This window comes from Dreissena polymorpha, chromosome 3 (genome assembly GCF_020536995.1).
Source record: "Dreissena polymorpha isolate Duluth1 chromosome 3, UMN_Dpol_1.0, whole genome shotgun sequence".
NCBI classification, from domain to species: Eukaryota; Metazoa; Mollusca; class Bivalvia; order Myida; family Dreissenidae; genus Dreissena; species Dreissena polymorpha.
The window spans coordinates 54,122,839-54,135,570 of record NC_068357.1 but is presented as its reverse complement, the minus strand read 5'-3'; the positions used below and the strand labels follow the sequence as shown (position 1 = coordinate 54,135,570).

General features: G+C 36.9%; 1 protein-coding gene across 1 annotated transcript in view; it reads left to right on the top strand.

Moving 5' to 3' along the window:
- The window catches only part of LOC127874209 (nuclear inhibitor of protein phosphatase 1-like), a 31,714-nt gene extending 20,280 nt beyond the window's left edge, over positions 1 to 11,434 (top strand). The window contains exons 4-7 of the mRNA XM_052418439.1: positions 1,279 to 1,484; positions 4,712 to 4,850; positions 6,567 to 6,631; positions 7,925 to 11,434. Coding sequence (XP_052274399.1) covers positions 1,279 to 1,484; positions 4,712 to 4,850; positions 6,567 to 6,631; positions 7,925 to 8,254 — 740 coding nt within the window. The 3' untranslated portion in view covers positions 8,255 to 11,434. The remainder of the gene's footprint in view (positions 1 to 1,278; positions 1,485 to 4,711; positions 4,851 to 6,566; positions 6,632 to 7,924) is intronic.
- The last annotated feature ends 1,298 nt before the right edge of the window (positions 11,435 to 12,732 follow it).

The window sequence follows — 12,732 nt, the reverse complement described above, 5'->3', positions numbered from 1 at the left end:
TACGGGTTTATCGGGTAATGATTAGCGATATCAACTGTATAATATAAACAAAATGAAACTACTTTATATACGCATAGTCAAACAATAGTTATAATAAGCTGATAATTAACAAAACAACAATTAAGTGTTGGTTATTGATGTGGCTTCAAACTGCTAATTGTCTCAGCTAAAATATAATTGCAAAATCAACAAGCAATTATAAATCCTACACCTGCTGGAGTCTTGACAACTCATATGTGCCAAAACATAATTACGTGACATTGTTTATATGCTAATACATGTTGTCGTAAAAATTCAACCCAAAACAAATATGTTTGTTGATCGTTTAATATAAAGACAATAATCATACGGCGCAATAAACGCACACAAAGTAACTTAAAGTACTTTAGCCGATTCTAAAAATGACAATGGCAAAGGATTATTGGAATTTTATTAATACATGCCCGTGATAATCGTTTTTTGTTTTTATAAATTCAATTTTTTTATTTGCATTATTTTAAAATAATAATTATTTCTATCCGGATGACAGCAATTTCTTTAAACGGGAATGCAATCACTAAAAACAAAACACGTCATGCTTTTTTATTAGTTTATCTATTTTAAATCTGCGCACATTAAATTAATTATGATTTTAAATATTATTTTAATTGTTATTTTAAATTTCTTGGACTAACTAATCATTTGAAAAAGATTTTGATTTGAAGATGCGCATCCACTCGGCGTCATGTCGCAGATCGCGGCTTGCCTCGGCATGACTCGGTGGACAGATGCGAAGCTTGCGGCGAAATGCGACTTGCCGCCGCATACTGACGCGGCTTCAATGGCTGACTAGGCATCGACTCCTTGCGCCTTGCCGCCGCGGATCGCGAAATATGTTTGTTCCGCGTTGGCTGTACTGTAGATACAGATTTTTAATGGCCATGTTAGTACCATGGCATATGCATTCCATGTAGTGGCAATTTAATCAATTAACGTTATACAAAGATATCCATTGTCCATTGGGAAATGCTTTATGAATTGCCAGAATATATTTTAAATAAATTCAGTGAAAATATTTCACTCAAAATATAGTTATCAGGTCAGCAGTTCAGTTGTTAGAAAAGGTATAGTACAAATATTGTTTAAGTATATATTTATCAACTAAGCACATAAAAACGATTTAAAGCGTGTGCTTAAAGTGTCTTTCTTGGAAGGCCTGTGCACAGAAGACCTACACAGAAGTCAAATTAACAACTGATATATATATATATATATACATATATATATATATACATTCAGCCCACGGTACTTGGATTGGGCACATACGACTGGAGTCCAAGAAACCTCAGCAGGTCCCTATAGACAGCGAGATCCACTTTGGGGCCTCCACAAGGATGTACATCATCAGAGAGAGGCCCCAGATGGGGCAGAATGACGACCTTGATAAACAGGTTGATAAGGATGGGAATCTACAAGGGCTTCCGGAGAACGAGAATGAACTGGATGTAAGTATGCAAGGAGATGAAATGATAAAAACTGGGCTCAATTCATGTGTCTTCCCAGATAAGCCTGTGCTGTTTTCACTGGCTTATCAGGGATAGCAATTTCCAGCTTCACTGGATTTGTGTTTAGAAGAGAATTTTTATAAACAAAAAATTCCATACCAGCAAAAAGATTCTCCCTGAATAGCCTGTGCAATCTCAATAGCCTGTTTGGATTGTACAGGCTAATCTGGGATGGCAATTTATGCATAAGCATTAGGCCCAGTTTTTCCAGAAAGAGGCTGGAATGTGCTGTTTGTTGTAGAGGTATCGATATTGTCTCTTTTGCTCTTTATGGAGTAGATTATTAAATTATGCTGAACAATGATTGTATTTTAATTTATGGTTCATGGAAGCCATTTTTTTATACGCCCGTTAAAAGAGGGACGTATTTTAAGATAACCCTTGTCGGGCAGCGGCGGGCTGGCTGCATCCACAGCAGTGTCCGCTCTCTAATTCATATAGTTTTCATCCGATCTTCAACAAACTTGGTCAGAAGTTGTATCGATACAATATCTAGGTCAAGATCGAATATGGGTCATGCCGGGTCAAAAACTAGGTTACGGGGTCATTAAGTGCATTTCAAGGATTTAGCATGGTGTCTGCTCTCTAATTGAAGTAGTTATCATCCGATATTCACTAAATTTGGTCAGAAGTTGTGTCTCAATGATATCTAGGTCAAGATGAAATATGGGTCATGCAGGGTCAAAAACTAGGTCACGCGGTCACTTAGTGCATTTCAAGCATGTAGCATGGTGTCCACTTTCTTATGCTGAGAGTTTTCATCCGATCTTCACTCCGATCTTCACCAAACTTGGTCAGAAGTTGTATCTATACAATATCTAGGTCAAGATCGAATATGGGTCATGCCGGGTCAAAAACTAGGTCTTGGGGTTATTTAGTGCATTTAAAGTATTTAGCATGGTGTCCCCTCTCTAATTGAAGTAGTTTTCATCCAATCTTCACCAACTTTGGTTAGACGTTTTGTCTAAATGATATATAGGTCAAGTTCAAATATGGGTCATGCTGGGTCAAAAACTAGGTCACGGGGACACTTAGTGCATTTCAAGCATTTAGCATGGTGTCCGCTCTCTTACTGAAGTAGTTTTCATCCGATCTTCACCAATTTGGTCAGAAGTTGTGTCTAAATGATATCTAGGTCAAGTTCAAATATGGGTCATGCCGGGTCAAAAAATAGGTCACAGGGTCACTTAGTGCGTTTAAAACAATCATCATTGTGTCTTTTACCCTAGTCCATTAGTTGTAATATCATGCTACACTTATTTTGCCGGTTTTCATTGTCCAAAACCTTCAAACAGGCGGATCTTGTGACAGTTTGGGACTCTTGTTGGTTTAGTGCCCCCTTCGAAGAAGAGGGGGTATATTGTTTTGCACATGTCTGTCTGTCCACCGAATGGATTCCGGATGATAACTCAAGAACGCTTATGCCTAGGATCATGAAACTTCATAGGTATATTGATCATGACTCGCAGATGACCCCTATTGATTTTCAGGTCACTAGGTCAAAGGTCAAGGTCATGTGACTCGAACCAGTAAAATGGTTTCCGGATGATAACTCAAGAACGCTTATGCCTAGGATCATGAAACTTCATAGGTACATTGATCATGACTCGCAGATGACCTTTATTGATTTTCAGGTCACTAGGTCAAAGGTCAAGGTCATGGTGACTCAACTTAGAAAAATGGTTTCCGAATGATAACTTAAGAACGCTTACGCCTAGTATCATGAAACTTCATAGGTACATTGATCATGACTGGCAGATGACCCCTATAGATTTTGAGGTCACTAGGTCAAAGGTTAATGTCACGGTAACCCGAAATAGTAAAATGGTTTCTGGATGATAACTCAAGAACGCTTATGCCTAGAATCATGAAACTTCATAGGTACATTGATCGTGACTCGCAGATGATCCCTATTGATGTTGAGGTCACTAGGTCAAAGGTAAAGGTCACGGTGACCCAAAATAGAAAAATGGTTTCCTTATGATAACTCAAGAACGCTAATGCCTAGGGTTATGAAACTTCATAGGTATATTGATCATGACTTGCAGATGACCCCTATTGATTTTCAGGTCACTAGGTCAAGGTCATGGTGACTCGAACCAGTAAAATGGTTTCCGGATGAAAACTCAAGAACGCTTATGCCTAGGATCATGAAACTTCATAGGTACATTGATCATGACTAGCAGATGACCCCTATTGATTTTCAGGTCACTAGGTCAAAGGTCAAGGTCACAGTGACAGAAAACGTATTCACACAATGGCTGCCACTACAACTGATAGCCCATATGGGGGGCATGCATGTTTTACAAACAGCCCTTGTTAAACATGATTTGGAGTAAAAAAAATGTTATTCTCAAGGTTTTATGGATTTGAATAAACTTGGCTGAAATGTCATATGGTCATTGTGCAGGGTCAGTCATGAGTCAGTAATGCAAACTTATGGTCAAGACTCTTGCTTGCAGGTCAAATATTGGAGCCTCAATTTTGTGCCTGCTCTATATTTCCTTTGCCTGAAGGATTATGGTAATCACATTGGGGCAATTTGCGCTAGGCACTTGTGCCACCTCATGGTCAATGTCACTTGAAGGTCAAACGGGAGATTGATAAAGCCATCCTTTGGACTCCGACTGCCTTTTAAACATCTAGCAACTCATTAAAAAACATGTTTTTTATTCACCAATAAATGATTTAGTTTTGTAAATCACTTTAAGTAAGAATGTGAAACTTTTCTATTTGTTAGTTTTAGCATGTGTACACTGACCAAACAAAATTGTGGTTTCCTTTTTGTCTTCACCATCAATAATAAGTGTGAACATTTGATCTATGTCATGCGAAAATGGGTCCTATGCCGTATGCAGCCAGTGTAGCCATGCTCAACTTTATAGTGGACAGTATAGCTCCGGAACAGACTGCTTAATTGCGCACGCTGGTCCGGAGCTATATATGCCTCATGTGGCATAAGACCCATTGTTGCAAAACATAGGTCATTTATTTTGCCCAAGTGTAGGACTCTAGCTTTTAGAAATGAATTTATTTCAGTTAACACACACATTAAAAAAATATTACCGGTAAATTGTATGCTGTGTTGTTAACTGCCTAAAGTATGTGTTATGTGTATTGCTTAAACTTGTTGAAAAATCACAACTTTGTTTGTTGTTTTTTTTCAGAATCTTACAGAATTTAACACAGCACATAATCGTCGTAGCATGCCATTGAATGACATGAAAGATGTTGGGAATCAATTAAAGAGAAAACATAAAAACCTTCACATCTCCTTTAATGAAGACGAGGAGGTCATTAATCCAGGTAATGAAAGTGAACCTCTTCCCTTTTTAAAGCCAACTAAATACTCAAAATCATTGTATATTTCGTAAAACAAAGTTAACCCATAACAAATCAGTGTTATAGCAATAGCCAAAATTTCAACGCTAGATGTGGTCTAGATTTCACTAGATACAAAATTATCTAAATATTTTTTGTGTGACAATATATTCCATATGAATTTCCCACGATGATATCCAAACATTTACCAGTGAATGCAAAATTAGCTTTGGGCAGCTCATGAGAATTATGTTGTGCTTCCAAAGTTTTGTTATTGATATTCAGATATTGTCGCGAGAAATGCCCATGGAATATATGGCACATGGCATTTTGTATCTCGTGTAACCTATGTTACCATATTGCATCAAGTGTTCAGATTTTGGATATTTCTATAAGAAACACTGATTATCCCTCGCCATCGGCGGAGGGATATTGTTTTGGCCTTGTCAGTCCGTCCGTCTTTCCATCCGTCCGGAGCCATATCTTGGAAGTGCTTTGGCGGATTTCATTGAAACTTGGTTTAAGTATATATATGGATAAGAGGATGATGCACTTCAAATGGCAATGTATACCATCTGTTAATAAAGGAGTTATGGCCCTTTGTATCTTGAAAAAATGCTTTTTTGAATGTCAAATGTAACACTTTTGTGTCCAGAAGCATATTGGCGGGGGATATCAATTCAACGAATTTGCTTGTTTTTTTATGGGTTAACTTTATTTTAGCTGACATTTTGCCTTTTTTGTTGCAAAAATATTCAATTTTTAGTGAAATGACACACTTTTCATTCTGTATGCAAAGTCCATGTAATTCGTCAATAGCTTAATATACAAGTCACAGTGGTTTAGTTGATATGGTGTCCCCTAGCGATTGGGAGGTTACAGGTAGGGTCCCAATTGTGGGAGCGTTTTTTAGATTTCCCCCATAGGCACCAAGTACTCGTACTAGTCCCAGAAAACAGACTCGAGAGCTATTCAAATAAGCCTTAGGCTTTCTATGCAATCGAGCTAAAATAAATAGGTTTAAACTAAACTACAGGAAAGGGGCTCATGTCACTCCTGGCATTCTTTTGTAATGTGTATTTTAAATAAAGATCTTAAAAACTACAAACTGTCTTTCTTGCTAATTGTATGCATCTGTGAAGGCCAGACCTTCATCTTACAACAAATCTTTAGTTTGTTTTAATGTTTACCTCTCTGCAAGTTTTAGTTAAAAATCTTAGGCCCAGAAATCTACTGGTATTTCTTAAGAATGTGGATTTTAGAAAGCCAGATCTAATCATGATATGGTTTGTACAGAGCCTGTGTATGATAAGGATTACTATGAAAAACATTAAAATAATGTAAAACAATCCAGGGGTATTTGTTATATGAGCCTTGTTCCAGGCAAAAGGTCGTAAGACATGGCCGTTAATTGTCATCCCGGGATTAGCCTGTGCAGTCTCCACTGCATAATCAGGGACAATGCACTGGATAATCAGGGACAACACTTTCCTCACTAATATATTTTTGCTACTAAAAACCAAAAATTGTATAAAGGCGAAAAGTTTCATTTCTGATTAGATTAGCCTGTGTTGACTGCACAGGCTTATTTAGGATGACACTTTGCACATGCATTTTAAGCTTATTTTTCCCAGAACAAGGCTCATAGTATTATAATAATAATAAAGCAATGTCTGACAAATGTGCTGTGTTTATTTGCAGAGGACATTGATCCATCCATTGGGAAGTTTAGAAATATGGTGTCTACCCATGTAATAGCCACAAAGGTTTGTGTATGAGTGTTAGAACATGAGCTTCTGCTTGATTGGAATTATTTTAAGGATAGATTTGATTTAGTACGGTAATACATTGCTACTATCTATTAACATACAACAATCATGAACAATTACAAAAATAACCATAATTAAAGACATACTGGGCACATGTTCATACATGTAGTTCTAGTCCTGTTAAACATCTTTCATTGGTATTCTATAATAAAATGCTTCAGTTTTAACGTTCCTTACATATTTGTATTGTACAACATTAACCATGTTTTTTTAACCAGGTTTTCCGAAGGAAAAAACTGGTTATTAGATTGGCGAATGCGGGCGGGCTGGCTGGCTGGCGGGCGGGCGGAACAAGCTTGTCCGGGCCATAACTATGTTGTTCATTGTCATATTTTAAAACCATCATTGGACGGTGTGTCGCGCGAAATAATTACGTCGATATCTCCAAGGTCAAGGTCACACTTTGAGTTCAAAGGTCAAAATTGGCAATAAATGAGCTTGTCTGGGCCACTACTATGTCATTCATTGTGAGATTTTACAATTATTTGGCACATTTGTTCACCATCATGGGACGGTGTGTCGCACGAAAGAATCACGTCAATATCTCCAATGTCAAGGTCACCACAACTTAAAATAGATTTATTTTGAAACAAACTTACAAAGGGGGTTAATTTTGTTTGTTCATTTCAAAAGTTCAGTTTGAGTTGTCTCCCTTAATCAGATTTTTTTTCACAATGAAAACCTGGTTTTGTGACAATTTTGTCCCTTGTTTTTAACTTATTTTTTATTTGTAAACATTCAGATTTTGTTTTGTTATGTGATAAATTTCAAATAAATATCTATAAAAGTACCCATACATAATTTGCCCCTGCAATTCTTGTTCTAGGCTTGTGTACACCAACCTACTCTAACATATTATAAATTACACTACTTAGACACAAAAAAACAAGTCTTAGGAGTGTGTACACATGAAGGGTGCCAAGGTTGATTATGGCCCTCAACAAATTGTTCGAAATGAAGAATGACTAGGGCCATTGTGAAGTTAGAAGGACATAACAATTTCGATGATAATCTCTTGTTTAGAATCTTTGTTAAATACATATCTATTGGAAAAGGGTTAAATAAGTATCTAAGTGGTAAAGGGTTAAATATGTATCTAAGTGGTAAAGGGTTAAATACATATCTAAGTGGGAAAGGGTTAAATACGTATCTAAGTGGTAAAGGGTTAAATACATATCTATTAAGTGGTCAAGGGTTAACCTACATTTAACATTTTCTATACACTTTCAGAAGCAGAAACTGGAATCTGGACTACAACAAGGTTCAATGACAGACAACATCACAAAACGTTTACAAAGTTTCTCGTATGTGCACAGTTTAAGTGACCATCACCCAGGCGCAGGACTTACTGCTATGGGCTCCTTCAGCATGGCAGCAAAACTTGGCGTTCCTCTGCCGAACTTGGCACCGGACGTAGACGAAGAGTTTGTTGTGCCGACGATAAACGTGACACCCTCAGTGACGCTAAATGTGGAGGAGATTTCAAAAGAGCCAAAGAAAAAGAAATACGCAAAAGAAGCATGGCCTGGAAAGAAGCCTGCGCATGCATTGCTTATGTGATGGACTGTGTGTTTTTTTCTTGGGATTTTGTGTAACTCGAGAAAAAATGGCATCACCTGTGTTGTGTCGAAAACAATGGGTAGTGATGCTGGAAGATGTGAATGGATGTGCTGTTCATGTCATTTATCATGCTTTTGGTAAAATCTTTAATGTTGATTTTTAAGTGAAGTTCATCAAAATTTCAAATACCATGAGACATGCATAAATATGTTAAGTGTTAAGATTTTATCATGTGTAACTGTGTTTAAATATGAGAGAGAATCAAAGGTTTTTGTACATTGCAAGGTGAACCTTCAAGGGGATTTGAAATAATGTGTCATTTTTAAGGAGCGTTGTTTTATGTGAAAAGTTTCTTCTTTTCATTCTTTTAGACTTGGACTGTAGTTAATACATTGGATGTGATTTCACAGGTCCTTTCATCTGACATCCTTTTTTGAGTTTGAAGATTGCTCCACAAATGGTTCTTTAATGATGAAGTATTTTTGTGAAACCCGTACGTGGAATATGAGATTCCCCCAAGATTTGTTTCACAGCCCTGTCACATAAAAATAGAATTTAACAGAAAATATTGTAGTGCAGATTGGTGTGCAAACCAAGGCTGTTTTTCCACACCGGCACGTCTTTCGATGCCTCAGAATCTTGATGGGAGAGGCATATAGGAATATTTCAGTCTATGTATCTATCTTATCTCTGCTTTCTCTCTATTTCCCCACCAACAAAAATTACAGCTCCTTACATAGTTATTGCGATAACCATGTTCGCTTTCAACCGTTGACATGGCGTAGTCGTTATTCTGTCCACCTAGAGACTGTGAGGTCATCGTTTCGATTTACACTGTGGGAGTGTTCCTTAGATTTTTCACCAATAAAATCAAGTACTTTCTACCCAGGAAACAGACCAAAGAGTTTCAAAAACCTCAGGCTTTGGATATTATACCATAATCCATCCAATATTCAGGGATTTGAGTTATGTTCAGATGATGTTTTATCACAATTTTAAGTCTGTTTCAAGGATGTTTGTATGGGTATTAACAGTTTTTAAAATGACTACTTTACTTGACTATTGTACTTATTTAAATTCATGTTAAAATCCTTTGAACTGTTGGCATCAAAATTCATAGGTTTCCTCATTAAATATGGGCATACCAATATGCATGGTTGCTTGTCAAACTTTTGTCTTGAAGATGGTGTGATAAGGAATGATGTAAAGACATTGAGGGCACGTGCAAAGAAATGTACCCCCCCCCCCCCCCCCCCATTGTTCATAGGGGACATAATTACATAGTTGTTGTTTATGACCTTCCCCAGTGCATCAATATCTTCTGAGTTCAATTTAATCTTTTCCTAATGTGCTGCATTCTGGGAAAATGGGCTAAATGCGTCCCAAATAAGCTTTGCAAACTGCCCAGTCTATTCTGGCATGATACTTTTGGCAAATGCATTAAGCTAAGTTTTCTCACCTTAATTTAATATTGACCTTATAATGTTTCATTCTATCCTTTTATTACAGTTTAAGTTGAGTGTACCGTTTTAGCCTCAACTTTCTTTTTTTTCTTTTTTTTTGTGTTTCTACTTGATAGTTACTGCTTATGACAATGCCATATTCATCCCATTTCACTCAACCTTTGCTTTGACCTTGTTTTACAAATGGGCTGTCCAGAACAAGTGTTTTAGATTGTTAATATTTAACTTTATTTAAAAAGAATTGTTAATATTTAATGTCATTTGAAAAGCATATTTATGGATTTCATGCATACAGTTGCTTGCAATTTTCAGTTTTGAATACACAAGATGCCGATGATTTTAAATAAAATGTCAAATAATTCATTTACAGATGATTTTTAGTTCAGATATTGTGAATTAGTGTGCATTGAATTAGGGGGATGACACTGTCCTCTTTCATGTTTTTTGTTTTACCCTTTCCTACTCACAAGCAAATTGAAAATGGCTATGAGCAACCAGCAAAAAAACAGAATAGCCTGTGAGTAACTCGTAGTCTGTTCAGCTTTTATGCTGTTTGCTGCTCATCAGTATTTAAGGGTTGAAAATGAAGCCTTTAAAACTTGAATCTAGTAAGAAAGGTCGTTAATTAAATTGAACTTTCTATTGGACTACAAATGCTTCAAAATACATTTCTAAGTGTTCAAGGGTTATACAAGAAATATGTTGATATTCATACTACAGAGAAGTAGAAGAAAAGTTTATAGAGAAATGCAGCATTTTCTGACAGGATTGATATTCTTGAATTCTACTTTGTCAGCAGACTGTTTCTTGTTATCCTCCGCCATAGGCGGAGGGATATTGTTTTGGCGTTGTCCGTCCGTCTTTCCTTATGTCCGTCTTTCGGGAGCCATATCTTGGAAATGCTTTGGTGGATTTCATTTAAGAATTGAATAGCATTTTTCTGCATTTCATCGGTGTATGAACTGTCGGGAAAATTACGCCTAATTTGCATAAAAGCCGACGGCGTTTATGCATAAATTAAGTGTATTTTTCCAGACAGTTCATACACCGATGAAATGCAGAAAAATGCTATTCAATTCTTATAATTACAACACAAAAAGTCCTTTTTAATCTAGCGTATGAATCTATTTACAGTTTCGGTTTCATCTCCGTCAAATGGGTATATCGTTGAAGTTCGCGCAAAAAATATAACGTCATTTCGCTATTGACCAATAAAAAACAAAGCCATAAAGTTTCGTGCAAAACATAACGTCATCTGGAAACTTGTTTATGACCAGAAAGTAGCGCCATGAATATTCATGTTTAAATTTGCATACGAAGTGGGTTCATCGAAAAATGAAAAACCGGTCACATGAACAAATTATCCAATCAGAATGCAGCATTCATATGAAAGTGACAGAAGTTGTAATTATTGAAACTTGGTATGAGTATATGTATGGATAATAGGATGATGCACGCCAAATGTCATTGTACACCATCTGTTAATAAGGGAGTTATGGCCCTTTGTATCTTGAAAAAATGCTTTTTTGAGTATCAAATATAACAATTTTGTGTCCAGAAGCATATTGGCGGGGGATATCAATTCAGCGAATTTGCTTGTTTGTTTTTGATACTGGTACGCGTTTCATTTGTTCATGTTGCAGTAAATGCATGCATTTCAACGGCAGCTTTATCATGGTCAACTAAGTTGCCATAATAAATAAAATTAATGATTTTATTCTGGTTCTTTGTTTTTTTCCTTCAAATCATTCTATAACTGTTAAAATTAACGGGAATAAACATAAATTTAATAGGTAAGTAGATCTCATAGCTTTTTAGCTCACTCCAAAAATTGTGATCATCCTTTGTCCTGTGTCCCTCTTAGTGCATCGTCCATAGTGTGTGCAGTAAAACCTTGTTACGCTCTAGAAGTAACATCTGTGCCCGATCATTATGAAATTTACCCATAACATTTACTCTTATAATATGAGCACAGGCTAATCGGGGACAACACTCCGCCTAAAATGGATTTTTACAAAGAAGAGACTTTATGTAAACTAAAATTACCATAGAAGCAGAAAGTGTCGTCCCTGATTAGGCTGTGCAGACTGCATTGGCTTAACAGAGACGACACTTTACGCACATTAATCTAACCCCCTTTTTACAGTACAAGGCCCATATCTTTACTGAGTTTGTAAGTCTAGTTCATTAAAAAAAACGTGACAGCTGAGGGAGGAAGGGGTGATGCGTCTTTCTGTATACATCTACAGATACAAACTTCCTGTTCAGATCAGGTAAGTGCATTCTTGCAACATGTGAGCGTCTTTGGACCTTTGGCTCTCTTGTTCTTATTATCTATTAAAAAAATGGGGGGGGGGGGGAGGAAGTAAGCTGGGTGGATGGTGAGAAATCAAATAAACAAGGGACATAATTGCCACAAACCCAGGTTTAAAAAAATATATATTTATATAATAACTAGAGCTTTGTCACAGACGTGACGTATACCCGCATATGCTGCATCAACACAGAATATTTTGCATGCTGTCTGCACAAAACAAGAGAAGCTAATTTATTGCGATTTTTAGCTCGGCTGTTTTTCAGAGAAAACCCGAGGTATTGTCATAGCCAGCTCGTCGTCCGCCGTAGGCGTCCTGCTAAAACCTTAACATTGGCTCTCATATCAAAGTGCTTCCACCTACAACTTTGAAATTTCATATGTAGATGCACCTTGATAAGTTCTACACCCATAATTGGGTCACTAGGTCAAAGGTCAAGGTCACTGTGACCTCTAAAAAAAAAGTAAAAAAAAATCTGACAACATTTCGCAGCCGAGCGTGGCACCCGTTATGCGGTGCTCTTGTTAAGAATTATGCCATTATCATTTATGGCCATTTTGACCTTTGAACTCCTGAATTCTTTCGAATGACACGCCGTCCAATGACTGTGAACAAAATTAATGCACAGAGTCATTTTAAAATCTCAATGAATGACGTAGTTATGGCTCGGACAAGCTCCCTTTTTATGGCCATGTTTGAC